Source organism: Lytechinus variegatus, chromosome 7 (assembly GCF_018143015.1).
Source record: "Lytechinus variegatus isolate NC3 chromosome 7, Lvar_3.0, whole genome shotgun sequence".
Classification (NCBI taxonomy): Eukaryota; Metazoa; Echinodermata; class Echinoidea; order Temnopleuroida; family Toxopneustidae; genus Lytechinus; species Lytechinus variegatus.
This window is the reverse complement of record NC_054746.1, coordinates 5,630,019-5,649,034: the sequence shown is the minus strand read 5'-3', so window position 1 is coordinate 5,649,034 and position 19,016 is coordinate 5,630,019. Positions and strand designations below refer to the sequence as shown.

The following is a 19,016-nucleotide window of genomic DNA, read 5'->3' as shown; positions in this document are numbered from 1 at the left end:
TTGAAACGATAGAGAAAATTCAAACAAGCATAACACTGAAAAGTCCATTAATATCGGATGGAAAAGAAGAAAGTTATGACATTTTGAAATTTTGATTATTTTTCTCAAAACATATGTATGCACAACTCATTGATATGCAAAAGATAGAGTCGATGATGTCCCTTACTATTTCTTTTTTATTATTATTGGAATTATACAATACTTCAATTTTTTACAGATTTGACAATAAGGACCAACTTGACTTAACCATAAACTGTTAAACAATGGTCATTCCACATGCTCAGGGAGGAATAAAAATTTGTTTCACATGACAATGAGATAATTAGGATTTTTCATATTTCTTATAATAAAATACGAAAGAAATAGTGAGTGGGTGACGTCATCAGTCTGCTCATTTGCATACCGACCAGGATGTGCATAACTGTTTTTTTTTAATTAAGCGAAACTTTACTATGTCATAACTTTCTTATTTTACATCCGAGTTTAATGAAATTTTCAGAGTTATGATTTTTTATTTTTTCTTTATTCAAATTAACTTTTTGGAGGGGTGGAACTGATTTGAGATGAGAACGGCTAGGCTGGCTCTCAAAACAAACCAGTCAAAATTGCTATTTAATCGGGTCAGCTGGTGCAACTGTTATTCCAGCCATATTTGACTAGAACATACCTCATAAATGTGACTAGACCCCGGGGGGGGGGGGGCCACTTCCATTCACGAGTGGATACCATGCGCGACCATGGGGTCTCGAACCCTAAACACGTAATTTCCATATTCTGAAAATGCACCCCTTAACAAGTATTGGCGTGTGAAACCCTACCCTTAACAAGTATTGGAAACAAAACGATACTCTTGGCAAATATTCCCTGAAATGAACCCCTAAACAAGTACAGGAATGTTTTATTGTTATGGGTCCTTCGGTTGTCGGCTTTACCTTATTCGGTTTAGTACGACCCCAGCTTCTACACCTCGCGCAAATCGGACTCTAAACACGAAGTGTTGGGGCAAAAAGGACATCCTTTATAAAACATTTTAATTTTGTTTTATCATCCCCTTAAATTCGACCCTAAACACGTAATTTTCCTAGCGAAATATATACCCCTTTTTCATTATTTTTGTGTTTTTGACACCCTTATCACGTTACGTACGTAACGTGCCCTATCGTGAAAAAGACATCCTTTTTACGTGTTTTTTGGTCGCGCATGGTATCCACTCGTCAATGTAAGTGCCCCCCCCCCCCGGGGACTAGACATATCAGTTGCACCCAGCTGACTACTGAATTTGTCAATTATTTTGACTGATTTCTTTTAAGAGTGCATACGCGCATTTGCCTGAACCAGCCCTGCCCACCCTCTCATAAATCCGTCATCGTTAATAACTCACACATCAAATAACATAATATTGGTCATTAATTATTATGGCCTATTGTTTTAATGAATAGTATAGAATAAATCTTATTCGTTTGTCTTCTGATCCAGATTTTTTTCTACCAGAATTTCCAAATTTGAGAATGCAGATGAGGGGCTTTCGCGAGGGGGCTTCTCTCATGTGTCTATACCGGAAATTTTAATAGGGAAAACTGTCACTTCACTGTACTGAGAGTTATTATATAAAAATAACCCTCAGACTGATTCTGAACTAATTACCACCCCATAAGATGACGTAAATTGACGATAAAAGATTGAAATATGTTTCACTTTATCAAAGGCATGTGTGTATTTGAACATGCGCTTTCAATTCGTTCCGTTTGCGGCGGTTGTTTTGAGAGGGCCCGGTGAACGAGCGAGACACGTTGCGTAACGAACCGACGTGGTGTGGGAAAAACCACTTCAAACGTGCAATGCAAAGGTGGACTCGCAGCTTGCTTGAGAACCATGAGAAAAAATCTTATCACACATTTCTATTTAGGTGCTTGATGAACAACCATGGATGCTCATCAAATTGTATATATAGGCCCTGAAACTGGCACGATGGATTCAATTCAAAATCGTTTCTTATTGAGAGTTACTAGATTATTTTACAACATTTCATCGTCAAAGTTAGGCAAATGCATTTTTATATTTTTACATCGAAGGAAAACGCTTATCATCCGAATAGAATTATTTCATTTAGCAACAGTTTGTGAGAAATATTTGCTGCTAAAACAACAAGTCTTCAACGAATTGAATGAAGATGGCATCTACACAACAACACAACTGTTATGTCGTGTTTGCGATCACGATTATCATGGGTGAGTTATTGATCGAAGTTTTTTTTTGCCTCAGTCTGTAATTTTTATCAAATTTATTTCTTTTGCTTCAATGCAATTTATTTTCTGGAATGAAACTTGGGATAAGCCACACAAACTCTTCGCAAAAGTGAAAAAAGTTAAAATGGGATATTTCTATTTATCAACAATTAACCATTAATAAAAAAATATTTACCTTCATACTCGCTCGCTTCTCTTTCTCTTTACACGCATACTTTACGGAAAAATACTTCAAGAAAATGACGAAATCGATTTACATGTAATAGTTCATTATTCATTACCCCCCCCCAAAAAAAAAAGCCATCACATGAATATTTTAAAAACCTTACTCTATCTTATTTCAGTATTCATGAAGTGAAAAAAAAATTATGTTGACATATTTTCTCCGAAGTTTAACTTTTGCATATTGGGAGTTGTTATAGAATAGTTAAACGAAAGTAATAATATCCAAACCACTCGAATTCATCCTTATCGCATGTAAAGGTCGTCTCGGTGTTTAGTTTTGTATAATGCATTGTTTTGTAAGGAAGCAGTTTTTTTGGGGGGAGGGTGGGTGAAATATTTGTGTGACAAGCGAGATTTTAGGTCTTCGTTGGTCGATGTCATTCTTAAGTATTATCGTGCAATATGACTCACTAAACAGTTAATACTAGACTGACATTACAAGAATAGCACAGAGAAGACAAGACTCTAGCACTGAATGGATTTTCCATTCTCACTCTAAAATCAGGAGAGCCTTGGGGTGATCGGATAATTTTTTAAAAAAACAATCAGACTAAAATCATGGTGGAAAGGTAATTCAGCCTTTTAAATATTGCAACGATACCATCTTCAGATGGAAAATCCATAATGAAATTAAGCTTTTGTTATCATCATCATTTTTATTTTCAATATTTCTATTTGCCATTTTTCAAAATGTTTTAAGGCATTAATATATTGCATTAATGATATATATATATATATATATATATTGATAAACTGCTCTGAAAAAGAAGATGGTTTCTCATCACGACCTCAGCCTTTTTACATTGAATATGTTAAAAAAAAGTGACAGATGTCTACATAGCATACAAATATTGGTAACTCTATTGATTACTGTCCATTAGATCTCGTTCGTGCATTTCGTAATGACATGTATTTATTGGCACTTGTAAATCAACAATTAACGCATTCTACTATACTGTGATGCTATATATAGCCTTGGAGGTGAGGTGAACACCCGTCATCAATGTACTGGGAATACCAGCGAATACTGTTGGAGAAATCATGGCCCTACTACTCGGGTTGTTCATACGGCTTTTTAATTAACATAACATTAACACGTGTATGTGTGTGTGTTGATCGAGCGTAGATTCAGTGTGTGGGGAATCCCCGTTTCCGGGAATTCCCCAGTCATGACCTCCAAGGCTCCAACCTTTACGGGGCTAGTTTTCAAAGCTAGAAACATTTTAGTAATAGTGACTACTTCAAAGTCTCCTAAAATGATACTCTAGTGGTATGATTGAATATATGGACACACATTTATCTAGCTTTAAATGAATCGGCTAAATTCTTGATAGAATCGGATGAAAAATAAGATGTCATACTTTTTTATATTGAATTATAGTTCAGAGTAAAATTAGTAGAGTCTATTCTTAAAGACTATTGCTCGACAGCCTCCATTTCCAGGCACTTTTGCAAAGTCCTGGTCCAAAGTACACGAGTTGTTTATTGTTTGCAAACAAAGTTAGGTGCTTTTCAACTGTGATCGTCGTTTCAGTGATGAACCTTAACTTGGATCATGCTTAGATATTATGATAGTATAATGAATTCAATGGAAATGGCATTTTAACTTTTTGTTCAGCCTCAGGTTTAAACGGAGGAGCAGCAATGATGCACCAGTGCGGTGAGGAACAATACGATCCACGAACAGCAATATGCTGCGGTGGGCAAGTCGAGCGGCCACAGTCAACCTCCTCTTCAATCCGAGCGTGTTGCGGAGGAACAGGTAAGTCTACTGGGGTGGTGGTGGGTAAAATTGTTTCCACTTCAAAACATCCAGGGATTTATTTTTAATGTCTATTTGATCATTGATGATTTTGTAGGAAAAGTTTTCCCATAGCATGCGTAGATTGCCATTATGAGCTCACTTTTGTTTTGTTTGTCTGTTTATGGGGGGGGGGGGGGGGGGGAGAAGACATCAGTGGTAATGTGTAATCCCCCTTCCATCGCACAGATTGTTAATAGTTTATGATAATGGCAGTTTGGATGTTTTCCTCTCAATTTGTGTATACCCCTATGTCCAACAGTACATCATGCTCAAATCAAAAGATGGTATTTGTGGATATTTCATTTAATAGTCTGATAGATATTGATGAGTTAAATTTTCCAAATGATTTTTACTCACAAATATCCCCTCCCAATCTATCAAGCTCCTTGAGCTTCTTTAAGATAGAAATTGTGCTGTTTAAATCTTATACAGCACACTTTCTACAGTTAGAAATGAAAAGAATTGAATCGTTCTTTGGCAATATAGCTACTGTCTAGTGTATACTTTCTCAATATTGTGAATTACCAACTATTTTTCTTCATTTTATGGGTACAGAGACTGGAACGTTTTACTTCATTGGGCAACAGGTTTGCTGTGGCGGCAGACTCAAAGATGTTACAGCAGATCTTAAGTGTTGCAATGATCATCACTTCTATAACGAAAGCACCCATACTTGCTGTGGAGCTGAAATTATCGCCAAATCCGAAGGTGAGTTACTGGGCCGATATTCATGGACAAGTTTGAAAGTTATTTTAAGCGAAGATTGAGATAGTTTGGAAGTTAGTTTAATCATAGATTGATTTAGTTTGGAATTTATTTTAATCAATGAGCGACTTACTGTAGACGTTATTTTGATCCGATATTAGCATTAATATTTCTTTCTAATCCTGCTCTTTAGATTAGGGCTTTAAAAGTTTGTTGGATTGCTGGAAGGGATGTTTTTAACATCTATGATCTCAATTTAAGAATTAGACTCTCATTTTGGTTTTGGTTCAAGCAGGACCTATTTGACAATTGTTCATATGAATGTCATGTTGAAATGTTTGTTTATGTCATTCACATCACTTTACACTGCAAAAACACTGGTGTTGATGTAACACCAGCCTAAAATCTTTATGTCGACACCAGAGAAGTGACTGTTAAACAACACCAGTTTCGTTTTGGTCTAACACCAGATAGGTGTTCATACAACACCAATTAGTATAAAAACAGCATCGGTTTGATTCCAAACTGGTGTTGTTTCAATACTTCTCTGGTGTGGACATATATAGATTCCGGGCTGGTGTTAAATCAACACCAGAGTTTTTGCAGTGTACATGAAATGAAGGAATAAATATAATATGTTATATAGAAATTTGCAGTCTTTAAGGTCCTTCAAGCATTAATGAACTCAGTGAGCACATGCTTAGCATCAATAATTACATTTCATTGATTAGATGAAATAATCTACGAAAGAAAGGTTTGTTCTTGCATTTTCTTTTAGGAAAAGTGTGTTGTCCTGGACCCAACAACAGATGGCAAGGATTCTTAGGGGACAGGGAAGGAAACCCGGAGTGTTGTGGAACCAGCGGTCCGTACTGGCCAGAGACACAGCTCTGCTGTCAGGCCGGAGCTTCTGCAATCAGAGAGCGACTGGGTGGGGAGAACGACGAGTGCTGCGGTCTGAACAGAATGGATGCTTCGACTCACATGTGCTGTGGGAGGGTAAGACTGAGTGATTGCTAAAAAGGCTAGCAAAGGGAAAGTGGACTTTGATTTTAGAATTTCCTGTATCTTCAAGCAGCCCAATATGTGACCCTTCAATCTTGAGTTAGTTTACAATACTTTCTGATAGTTATACAACAAAACTTGCGTAAGTAGACCAAGCTTCTTGGATCAGATTTTGCAAAACATGTATACCTCTTGTAAAATCAAATTTCTCTGAAGTCCAACAGATTTCTGTGTACCCAAAAGTTGGCTCCAGCAAATTTACCTGTATATATGACATGTTCACAATCTTGGATTGTAGTACTAAGTTTACTATCAAAATTTAGATTTGTTCCTGTACAGCCCTTTATTCACAGTTTTAATTTTCTTTGGTCAACAGACTCCAAATGTGGCATGAAAGAAGGTCATGAAGTGTAGAACTCATAGGTCTGGATCCCATTGACTAACTTTGGTTAAAGATATTCTTCACATATTACCACTGCCTGACGAACTGTGGTGAACTAAATATATATTTCAAAAGATTAAACCAAATATTATATATGCCTTTGCAATTTTTAAACAAACATCTCTGTCTTTGAACATAATTCTAATAGTTCTCATGGTCCTTTTGAATCCCAGGAGCAAAGACCGAGGGAGCCATTTATGGAGTGTTGTGGCCGTGATACATACAACGTGACAACGGAAATTTGCTGTGGAGGTGTAATAGTCCCAAGAGGTCCAAATGGTGGATACGAGTGTTGTGGTCGTCGTCTCTCGTACAATCCACAGAATGAAGTCTGCTGTTTCGGTCGAGTTCATCCAATCGGTAAGTATTTATCTATGTTCAGAGCTACTCCAGAATTTACCCTACTGACTACAAGATGTGTAGGCCTTTTTACTGATTGTTTGAAAATTTAATATCATCGGAAATGTTAGGGTAAATGATATAATGTTTGTATTTAGGATATATTTTTGTCAGATTTAAATGTGAATCACCTAATTTTTTTGTTTTTTGTTTATTCATTTATTTATTATTATCAGGGGCGGATCCAGGATTTTCCAAAAAATGGGCCGATGGGGGCGCATTTTTCCGAGCAAAAAATTTGACAAGCAAAAAAAAAGATCTTCACTTTCAAAAGGGCGGGGGGGGGGACACTGACCCGAACTTCCAAATTGGGGGTTATGAGGGCAACATTTTTTTAAAAGGCTTGATTTTTCTCATAATTCTCATCTATAACCATCTATAACCATTCCATACTGTTTATGTACAGGCAATGGGAAATGCTGCACTGGAGCAAGACAGTCCGTGAACCCCTATCAGCCAGGCGAGCAGTCTTGTTGTAACTCTCGGATCAGTTCTCTCCCCGAGATTCCTGGCATCAAGGAGTGTTGTAATGATGAAGCCTACCTCACATCATCTAAAATGTGCTGTAATGGAAACCTTTATGACAGAGAAGAAAACATGGAATGCTGTGCAAGTGGTGAGTATAAATCAATCGCAGTCTTTGAAAACGTAAATTAGTAAACCGAGAATCGCTCCTCACAGAATGTAATATGGTGAATACACAAAATGTGATGATTAACATTAAAAGAATGGCAGTGGGACTGATCCCCTATCAACACTCTGTCCTTTTTTTATATGTACATGTATTACAGTTCAGGCAGAAAGTAATTTGAAGAGATAAGGCAGCCATGTTTATTTGAACAAGACTTGGCTGTATCTGAAGCTGACATCAACATGTATGCATTGAGAGTTTAATGGGGATACAAAGTCTGAAGTCAAGACTATGACAATTTATGCATCAATTAGATAATATTACAAAAGTTCAACTCATTCATTCATGAAGGGTCTTATATTTGACCGTTACCATAATATAAAAAGATAGACACCGGTCTGTACTTCTCAGTCAATCCAAACCAAAGAAAGTTGTCAGAACCTTTGCCAGATGAAAAATGTTTCTGAAAGCTCACCATTTCAGTTACATCTCGGGTAACTTAATCTCTATGGCAATTACCATGGTAACAGGGCTCAGGAGCCAATCGCAATCAAGGGTTCGGGACGTAGAAACTACAATAATGACAAAGTTACGATAGATACAAGTCTTTCTGAAAACAGGCCCCTGAACTATGATCATCAATGATTAAATGAAATCCAACTCGAGTTTATTATAAGTCTCAAAGGTTGCTTGCATTTCAGTCATATCGGACATCTGACAACTTCCCTGATGTCAAATGTTTTGTTTAATACTCATTGTATCAATGGTATTCAAATCATGAAATGAAATCTATCTCAAGTTTCTAGCGCTCAAAGGTCTGTGCTTCAAAGTTTTTGTTTGCCGTCCTCTATATTGTTTACCAGATACCTTTAACACAAACACCCATCTTTGCTGCAATGGAAGCATTCTCCCCAAGCTGTTCTCCAACGACCAGTGCTGCGGATCCCAGAGGTTCGATCCCACTTTCCAATCGTGCTGCCTGAACCAAGTCAAAACGGGAGTTGGGAAATGCTGTCGATTGAGCTTGGAGGAGGCCCAGGTATACGATGATCAGACTCAAACCTGCTGCGGGAGCATGGATTGGAACACTAATGATTATTCCGGTAAGCAGTTAGGTTGCGTTATTGCTCAGTTAATCTGCGTGATACCGTTTCTTAGTGTATGAGGTTGTGAGCTAATATTGCATATTAGACTTGTTTAAATGTCACATAAATGAAACAGGATCCAAACCAACCAATGGTATGCCATTGCAAGTAATAATAATATGATAGATTTGGTCCGAATGGAGTTGTGTCATGCAAGTGTGGCTGAGGTATTCAATTTTGAACTATGCAGTTTAATGTTATATGGTTTGTTAATAAGCTTGGATGGTCATTAGCAACTGAACTTTATTATGATAGTCAGATACACCCATTAATGAAATTTTCATTGAATTGATTTTATGTTAGTACATTGAACTCAAAATTTGAACAACTTAAGTTAAACCACGGGATAGCATATCCCCTCCTTCCCCCTTCTAATAACCTAAGTATGAATTTTGTTTGAATTGAATTGACGCATTTGATATGTAGATAATTATTATCTCTTGTTTTGTATGTTTATGTATACCTATAATGTATTCAACTTATGCTGCCCTGTATTACGTTCATTTAGAACTAATAACCTGGCCTTTTATTTTGTAATTGATTCCCTTTTTTTATGAATAAAAGGTGATTTATTTTTTTTTTAAATTCAAAACTCTTTTATGTTGAAAATTAGATGCCTTCACTTGAGAGTGGGAGTTTGCAAAAGTCTTGACTTAAATTCCTCTTCTACTTTCAACCCCTGATTAACAAACAGGAAATATTTACGATGTGCCTCCATCACCCGCTTCGTGCTGTGGAGCTCACCTCCTTGCAGTCAATCAGCTCTGTGACAACAATAAGCCAATTGAAAAAGATGATTCTACTCACAATGAAATCTGTTGGTACTACAATAACGATATTCTAACAAAGGTGACATTCAACAAAGAACAGAAGGTAAGACTATCGCTTGTGATATTGCTGTTTTTTTTCTATTTCTATGATAATTGTAATGATTTATAAATAATGATTACAATACTCATAAAAACAACATTAATGATAATAATAATAATGATGATAAAATTTTTTATCATCATTATCATCATCTCCTTCATCATTTCATTATCACTGTCATCTTCATCATCATCAAAACTGCTGAAATCTATATGAGTAAATAAAAAAAAATTGAACCTGGGCTAGTGGGCTATAAAAGCTGTTCTTAAATTCAGGCACGATACCAGGAAGACCCAAATGGATTTATGATCCTTATCGTTACATGACTTTATGTTTCATAAATGAAATATGGATCATTGATCAAAGGAATTGCTCTGATCAATCTATTTTCCTAATGATGATCTTAATTTCTAACTGTATTCTTTATTTTTATTAATTGTAGTACTGTGACATCCGTAATGGTTTGACTGCTATTCCTCCTGGTCACAAGCTCTGTGGTAGCGGTACTTACAATCCTGAGACACATCTGTGTTGCGATGACCATGTTCATTCCATCGACCCTCGTGCCAATGCCCGCACAGATTGCTGTGGTTTCTACGCCTATGACAAGACCTGGCAATCCTGTCTCCTTGGAAAGGTCTTCGATGGGATTCCTCAAGAATATGCAGGGTAGGTTCCCCTTTGTCTCTGTCTCTCTTGCACTCTCTCCCCATCTTTATCTGCAAATAATTACATGCACTAGCGTACCTACTGGGGGGGGGGGGGGCAGGACGAGCCACAACCCATGCAAAGGACGTATCCCTGCCCCCGCCTGACGAGCTTGAAAGACCTTTTTTGCCCCCCCCCTGACAAGCTTGAAGACCTTTATCCCCCCCCCCCCCCGATGAGCTTGAAGACCTTTTTTTTTTGTCAAATTTAATCTTTTATTTGTGATTCAAGACCTTTTTTTTTTTGCTTGTCAAATTTTTTGGCGGAGGTTTTTGCCCCCCCATGGAAATCCACTGTGTACATGCAGTCACATAAGTTATTATAATTTTTACCATCCAATGGTAACTTCCATGGTAACGCTGATCAATATCCAATCAGAATCAAGGATTCCATGCAAGTTACCATTGGATGGCAAAGATACCACGATAGTAACTTTTATGCAACGGGGCCCTGATCCATTTTCTGATTGTCATTATCAATGGTAAGAAATATTTGTCATCTTAGCTTATGGGAAAAGAGTGGATTGAAATATCCTGCCATCTTTCCAATTAATAAACTTGCACCTTACTATCCAGGTATCATTTCACATGGAATTGGTTGCGGTTCATTGTTGTCACATTAATTTTCTCTGTTTCCTCCAGATATTGCCGCGATAAGGTATTTGACAACCGAACCGACAAGTGCGACGTCAATTTTGAGATCCGTCCTATAAGCGAGGTGATGTTGTATCCGGAGAGGTGCGGCACCGAACCTTATGATCCTGCAGATAAGGAATGCTGTAATGGGGTGCTGATAGCGTCCGGCTTCACCTGCTGTGATGGCCTACGAGCTTGGGAGACCCCAGGGACATTGCTAGGTGAAGGCCAATGCTGCTCCAACCCACGGGATGGCTCCTCTAAAGGCTACAACTCTCAAACGCATATCTGCTGCCTGGGAGAGGTTTACGACAGCAGAGAAAGAGGTAAAAACCAGGAATATCTATGGCTTGAAGAACTATTGGATTGTAATTTATAGTTCACAGTCAATAATTTTAAGAGCTGGGGCCTGTATCATGAAAGACTTGCAACTGTTGTAACTTTGACATAATGGCAACTACCATGGTAACATGGCTCAGCAGCCATTCAGAATCAAGGTTACCATGGTAGTTGCCATAATGGCAAAGTTACAACAGTTGCAAGTCCTTTATGAAATGGACCCCTGGTGTCCTGTTTCATAAAGCTTTAATTGCACAATTTATATGAAAATATATACTATTACAGCCAATAAGATCGAAGGATATCAGTAGCTTTCAACTGTTATTGTAAATTTGTTACTATAAAAACTTTTATGAGCAGGGGGCCATGTTATAAAAGTTGTCATCACAAACAAGTTGTAAATAATCAAACAATCTTGACGACCTTGACTATTTGACTCTTGATATAGCAACTAAGATTAGAATACAAGTAGGCCTATATATTTTGGGGAGAATTTTCCTTCATTTTACTTTAAGTTCTCACTACAGATTAATGAACAACTTTCCCTCAAGTGTCTCTTGAGAAAAAAAAACTTTGTCGGTTTCTATATAGATCACATGCCGTAACATCACACAAGAGAACTGTTGATGTGAATATTTTTCTGATAGTAACTGAGATGCCTACTCTATTTTAACAGATATCGAATGCTGTGGCTCAAATGCCTATGAACCTTCAGACTCTAGTTCTATGTGCTGCGGACAGCGCATCCATGACGTCACCGATGGAAAGACGGAATGCACGGGGACCACGCCGCACCGGGCTGACCAGGTTGTCTGCGATGGGGTCGTTCATCAAGCCGCCTCCAACAAAGTCTGTTGCGGAAAGAGCCTGATAGACCCAGAGAACCATGTATGCTGCAGTGATTATCCGTAAGTGCTAGCTGGTGTTACAATATTAAAAGGCAGGGGACAAAGATATATCGGGGCTTATTGCCCCCGAAACGCCCAAAAGAATCCTGAAAAATAAAAAAGAGAGCCCAGGAATATCCCTATTCGCTGTAATGGTAAAGCTTATTCAATGTTGTTTGCAGTAGATTGGGAAAGATTCGATCAAAAATTGCAGGTGTATGTAGAGGTTCGATGTATCCTTGTGTCTTTAGTTGTTACCTTATCACAGCCAGTCTTCATGCATCTCTGAACAAGGAACCCAATGTCACAAAATCATGTTATAATAAAAACAGTACCTGTTCATATGGTATCTAATAAAATGAATGTTTTGCTACAGAGGTCAGTTAGAGGAATATTGGTGTATCAGAAAGGATAAACGAATTAGAAATACGGTAGTCCTAATAAGGTATATGTTTTCAATCTGTTCGCTTTCAGATACACGAAAGAAAGTCAAAACACCCAATGCTGTGGCCAGGTATCTTACGATTCATCAACCCAAACATGCTGCGAGTCTTCCGTCCACCAACGTCGATCATCAGATCACGAATGCTGTGGCCATCTCTATTACAACACACAGGAACAGGAATGCTATCAGACGGGGGGACATTCTTACGTTTTCAGCACTGACGCACTGGAGGATGAAGCCATGCTGTGCCTGACAGGAAGTTACGACTCCACTCGGCATACGTGTTGTGGGGGCATCCTCCACAAGCACATCGTCAACGGCGAGTGCTGCGGGCACCGTGTTGTGCGCAACCCCGATGAAGAGCTGTGCTGCGGCGGGAAGTTGAAACGCAAGGAACGCGGATACACGGATTGCTGCGGAGGGAATCTCTATAACCCCAAGGTGAACCAGTGCTGCGGAGGGAAGATCCTATCGCGTTACTCTAACTTCCGTCAATGCTGCAATGATCGCATCATTCGTTCGGTCGAAGAGTGCGTAAATAACTAGTCATTGTTGGCAAACGCAAGTTACACTGAAATATTCTTACTGAGAAAATCAGTTCTGAGTAACTTAAGTGAATGTACATGATCTGATATTTATTTGCGAAATCGATAGTTGTGATACTCTTCACCTATTCATCATGCTTTTATTCAGTAAACTGTTGTTTCAGATTGAATCTTCATTCATGACCCTGCTGCCTTGTTATTTAAAATTTCACGGCATTTATGACAAGCCATCAGTATTTAAAAAATTGTTTCATATAAGAAATATGGTTATTCAAGGGAAAAAAATCCCAGCACCTTGATATTTTTGTAATTAATATGCTATTTATTCATGGCCTTGATGAAGAAAGCAAGACTTGATTTCATTTTGTATACTTGTATTTCATATTTGCCTGTAGGCAATTGCTTACAGTATATACATTATGTCTGGCCCCTTATATGTGGTATCATTCTGAAATGATTTGTCTCTCTTTCTACTATTTAATGTTGTCATGCTCTCTGATTTGATTATTGTTGCTTGAGCATTTAATGACATATAGAGTAAGAATGATAAGAATAGTGGCATACTTACCCAGGGTAGCCACTTCAGTTCCGAAAACTGTTCTCCCAGCGGGCCCTGCTATTATTACCCCGGCTTTAGCACGGCTACCTTGATCGGGTGCTCGAGCGTTCGAGGAATTTCTTCCTACCGGGTACCCATTCACCTCGCCTGGGTCGAGTGCAGAACAATGTGGATATATTTCGTGCTGAAGGAAATTACGCCTAATTGGCATCGGACATATAAAAACGTTATTTCACAGACTTGCCCATGTGTTGAAATTATATGTATTATATTATTCGTGAAGAAACAATATCTTTCTACATTTTATGTTATCAATGTTTTTATATATACTGCATATATACATGTTGTTTCTTTTTCTTGTATACATGTATGAGCAAATAATATGTTCACAAAGCAGCCAGATTTAGAAGAGATATTATCTTGTATGTCAAATTGACACATATCAAATATGCTTAAAGTGAATTATACTTGGTTATATTCCAGTGTTATATACTTGGATATATACCAGTGTCTCACCACTACAATGTAGCGGTGAACTAATGGGAGAAGTATAAATAACTCGCTATGTCACTAGCTTGTTCATATGTATCGGCCATTCATAGGCCACAATTAATTAATGTGTAAATAATTATTGGCATTTACGCTAAATGATCTTCCATGTAGAAGCAGAGACATTTTTTTAGTTTTATCAGAATAGATTGTAAAGGACTTTGGTCACTTTCAGAGTTCTAGGATTCGTATATATGGTTTACTTTTATTACAATGTTGCTTTAGATCTGAATAGATTGAATACCAATTATTTGCTTCCATAATAGTGTTTTGTTTAATAAGATTTGATGCCGTGGCCAATGTCAATATTCCATTTTTACAAATTTTGAAGGTGTTTTGAATTTTGTGTTCGATTGAATTAAATACACACTGAATAAAAGAGATACATGTCAAATGTATTCCCACATAACAACTACTGGAAATATTCCAATTAAGTTGGTGCATATTACATTCCTATGGAATTCATCCAAATTATTATGACTGCAATGCATCTTCTTTTGCTGAGAAATCAGTTTAATTCATGAAATATATGATTTTTATCATTATGAAGATAAATGTAGACAAAATTATAAAATGAATGTACAAGCATTTCATGTCATAAGCATCTGCTTTACCACAAAACCCGATGTCGATATTCTCTCTGTAGAAGAGGTAGGATGCAGCCTTTTAGAACAAATTTCCACTTATATACTTTCTATTTATGAACATTCTATCTGCAGTTTTCTAAACCACATCTCTTTTTGTAATCGTTAGGTAGTGAAAGTGATGTATAGAAACCACCTTGTCTCATTGAAACTTTCGATGTTTTGTTCAACGCTACTTCATATTTTCTTATTTCGGAGCCTAATTTAAGGGTAATTTTATCTTGAGACCATTGCAGGATACCGGTATGCACTGTGTGCATTTAAATTTATTTATAAAATATGCGTGCAATGCTCTTGTTCTAATGAATCTGTACTTTCGCAATCACGGCAACAACAAGTCTTTCCAATTATGGTGATGTCAAGTCTTTCCAAACACGACATGATGTCAAGGGACAATCAAACTTAAGTAATCTAATGATTCAAGTGGAGTAGAAGATATTGAAAATATCAATTTTTTTTTTTTGAACACTGAAAACTTTTTGCAATGAATTGCTGCCTCTATCAGTGATGTGCCCCGAACTTGCTTTTGCTGACGTAATGAAGAAAATTTTGAGGAAAAAATAGAGATTTTTAGTATCATTTCGCTGGCAATCATCTAAACCCGATAGTCATAAGGTATACAGATTTGGATCCAGGCCGGGGGAGGGGGGGGATGGTAGGTGCAGGTGCTCAGTAAACTTTTAAAATATACTGGTGCGCCCTATAGAATGCTTTCACCTCACCCTGTAAAATGAAGCAATGACTTTTTTCTTGTCAAAATTTTTGAGAGACGAAATGGTCTTTTTGGACTGATTACCACATAAAATTCCGACCCTGGATCCGCGTCTGGTGTGGTAAAGTCATGAAGCTTTGCCCTCCAAAATATAAGATGAATGAATCTTTTGCTCTGCAATCATAAATAAGCAACATAAGTTGTCAATTGGGGAATAAATTTTGCATTTTTGCGCATAACTCTGTATGTATATGACTATTGAAAACTCATTATCTTCTCATGTGTCAGATCTCCTTTTCATCTTCACAGCAGACCCACTAAATATATAGGTGTTTCCCTAATTGGGGTCTTCAAGTTGTGGTTGGTGAAAGTTTCAATAAATTGCAATTAGTTTGATATAATAGCTTTAGAACCCTGTTGTTGGTTGTTTCTTTTACATGACAATGATTTTGCAACATCAAGTGAGTGAGCAGGACAAGAAGATTAAATTGAATGTCATGGAAAGGTAGGGGGAAACTAATAAAAGGCCGAATCCATTCCAACGATAAGTGGATTTGAAAGAATGAGAAAATCTTACAAGCAGACCAATGAAAATGTCATCAAAATTACATGTTTATAAGAAAAGAAATGTCATGTTTTGCTTATTTTCATATGATACCACACTATATCCTATACATTTCATTAAAAAGAATATCAAATAAACCCCCACCCCACCCTTTATTAGATTCTGTATAGAACATTTTCATGATGTCATGGAGATCATCATATATCATAAGATCTTTAAATGAAATGATTTTTTTTTTATATTTCATATATTAAAACATAAAAGAAATAGCTACTGTGAGACACCATATGCTCCTCCATTTGCATACGATCGGGACGTGTATAAAACCATTCTGTGAAAATAAGGATAACCTACTTATCTTGCATCCGATTTTGGTTTAAAATGTCAAGTAGACTAATGCGTGCAATATTTTTCTATTATTATTTTGTTACAAATCAACTTGTTGGAGTGGACTTGACCTTTAACAAGAGATGAAAGAGACAGAGAGAAAAAGAATAATGAAAGATCAATAGATAGTGTATGTATGTATGTGAAAGAAAGGCGGAGAGATAGAGACAAGTAGGGTTGAGAAAAAGGAAATCGGGAAACATTTAGACAGTGCCCTACTTGAAAGTGAGGTCTCTATCATCTTTCCTAACAATGATAATAATGCAGTTCTTGTATAGCGGATATAACATGTCATAACATCCCCACGCGCTTCAAAAGGACTTGGATATTATTACCCTGGCTTTTTCCTAGTTCTGCAAAGGGTATCAGTGTGCATGAGCAGCGTGATGTACATATAAATTATGAGATAAGGGTCCATTTTCTGAACTTAGGTTTGATTCAAACTGTGGCCTAAAGTTGTTCTTCTACGGATAGTAAATTGGGACAGGTATCTGAAACAGGATCAGTTCACTTTATCAGTTCACTTGACTCTCAAATCATCCATAACTGACTGGGAATGATTTCTCAAATAAGAGCCAAGATGTGAAACATACTGGCCCGTATTCTGAACTCGGGTTTAAATTAAACCCTGGTTTAAAGTTGTGGTTTAAGTATGGAAAGCCAATTGCTTCCAAAATCACTAATAGTAAAGATATCATAATCAGCTCATTTTGGTGCTCAAATCATTCATAATTGTCTAGGAAGTATAAACAGATGATTGTCTTCACCATCGATGAATCAGAAAAGAGCACAGTGAAAAATTAGAAACACAACTTAATTAAAATTTTGTCACTTTTGGCTTCCCATAATTTTAGCACAGGGTTAGACCATGGTCTAAGTTAAACCTGACTTCAGAATACGGGCCACTGTATGTAATTTTGACACATTTGGATTCCCATAACGTTTGCACAGAGTTAGACCATGGCCTAATTTAAACTGGTCTTCAGATTACGGGTCATAGGGTTTTTAATCTATTTTAATTATGAAATAATAATTGGTTTTAAAGAGGCACAAACAATTAAAGTCATATGCTCATGTACAAGGCTCTGTGTCCTTTATGATCAAATGCCTACAAACTGTAGAAAGACTAATCACAAAATGCCATTTGAATGTGAGTGCTCGTTCACACATTCACCCGGTCTCGCCAACTTTCTTCATTGTCAGTTAGTCTCGTTTCAGCCAATAGTCGAAAAGAAATTTAGCCACGTCACAAGGCCTTGCCAAAATAGTTAAGAGTGCCTGTGACCACATCTGAAAAAAAGTTACATAGACTATCATCACAAAGCCATGTGACATTGGCAACCAAATATTGCTGACGTAACTGGAAAGTCCCACCTTGTGAGGGTAATCAAGGCAGAAAGGTCAAAATATTATAATTATATTAACCTGTGGTCTATAAATACATTAAATTAATAACAAATCATAAAAGAAATATTTTAGGTTTCAATTACACCACATGAGGCTTTTAATGATGAAATTATAAATTGCATATGATGGAATACATCTATAAATTCTGATATTCATTGTAAAATATGAAATTTTGAAAATAGATATTCAAAACATAGTATATACTTCCTCCACTACATGTAGCAAGCAGACAGAATTGTTATACATGATGAATAATAAAATCTAATATTCCAGTACACATCCATAAATGAACGGTTTTATGAAATACATATAAGTCATGCAGAATAACATAAGTTTGTAACAGATTGGAATTCTGTCTTTATAGCACACAAGTAAACTTTCAATTATTGCAGTGAATTTGTATTTCTCAAATCACATTAAACATACCAGTCTTTAGTGTTTCCTCCTTTATTTTCTCCTTGTCAATATCCAGATTCATTCTTTAACCCTAAAATCCACAGAACAATTCCCAGAAGGCCAACCTTTCCAGGATTTAGAATGCAGATAATTAGAACAGTCCAATGATGAACACGAACAATCAGAAGAAACCCATATTATCTGTTTCTCCAATGCAAAACTTTTGTTTCATTGAGTGGTATGTTCTATCTAAAAAAATATATATCCATACTTACCCCCCCAAAAAAAAAAAAAAATATTTCTGTTAGCTTTAGGTTCTACTTAAATTTTGTAGGTATGTTTTTTAATCATGGCTATATCAGTGAACCTCCAGGCAACTTTGAAGAATTAAACTTTCATGAAACCTTTCTGAAACTGACCATGTCATTCCTCCATTCTTCACTAGTCCTCCTCATTATAATAAACCAGAAATGCCCTAAGTCAAATAAAGACTATCTCTCACTAGGACACTGATGCAACTTTATCAAAATTATATTTCTGGTCCTTTTCAGATCACTAAATTATCATCAACTCTCCTTGAAAGAAAATATGTGTCCAAGATCCTCTTCTTGGGGACATATTTTCTTTCAAGGAAAGTTTATAAAAGTTGCTTAAGTTTCAAGGAGAGTTGCTAAAGTTATATATATATATCTATAATGACGTCCAGCATCAAGGATATTACAAGGAACCATCCCCCCACCCCTCAAAATCAAATAATCAAGGAAAA

The 19,016-nt window shown here is 36.8% G+C and overlaps 1 protein-coding gene across 1 annotated transcript; it reads left to right on the top strand.

Annotated features, from left to right (window-relative positions):
* Positions 1-1,900: 1,900 nt before the first annotated feature.
* Positions 1,901-13,672, top strand: LOC121418285. Its single transcript, XM_041612065.1, has 12 exons — positions 1,901-2,228; positions 4,090-4,233; positions 4,831-4,983; positions 5,759-5,979; positions 6,601-6,787; positions 7,233-7,442; positions 8,321-8,560; positions 9,297-9,475; positions 9,915-10,141; positions 10,822-11,141; positions 11,831-12,062; positions 12,516-13,672. The coding sequence occupies exons 1-12, from the start codon at positions 2,165-2,167 to the stop codon at positions 13,030-13,032; spliced, it is 2,694 nt and encodes an 897-aa protein (XP_041467999.1). The 5' UTR covers positions 1,901-2,164; the 3' UTR covers positions 13,033-13,672.
* The last annotated feature ends 5,344 nt before the right edge of the window (positions 13,673-19,016 follow it).

Bases quoted from the DNA above. Each gene is read 5' to 3' on its own strand.
- LOC121418285 (XM_041612065.1), top strand. From the start codon at position 2,165: ATGAAGATGGCATCTACACAACAACACAACTGTTATGTCGTGTTTGCG. The intron at 8,561-9,296 runs GTAAGCAGTTAG...ATTAACAAACAG, and splicing joins GAACACTAATGATTATTCCG to GAAATATTTACGATGTGCCT. The intron at 11,142-11,830 runs GTAAAAACCAGG...CTATTTTAACAG, and splicing joins TTACGACAGCAGAGAAAGAG to ATATCGAATGCTGTGGCTCA.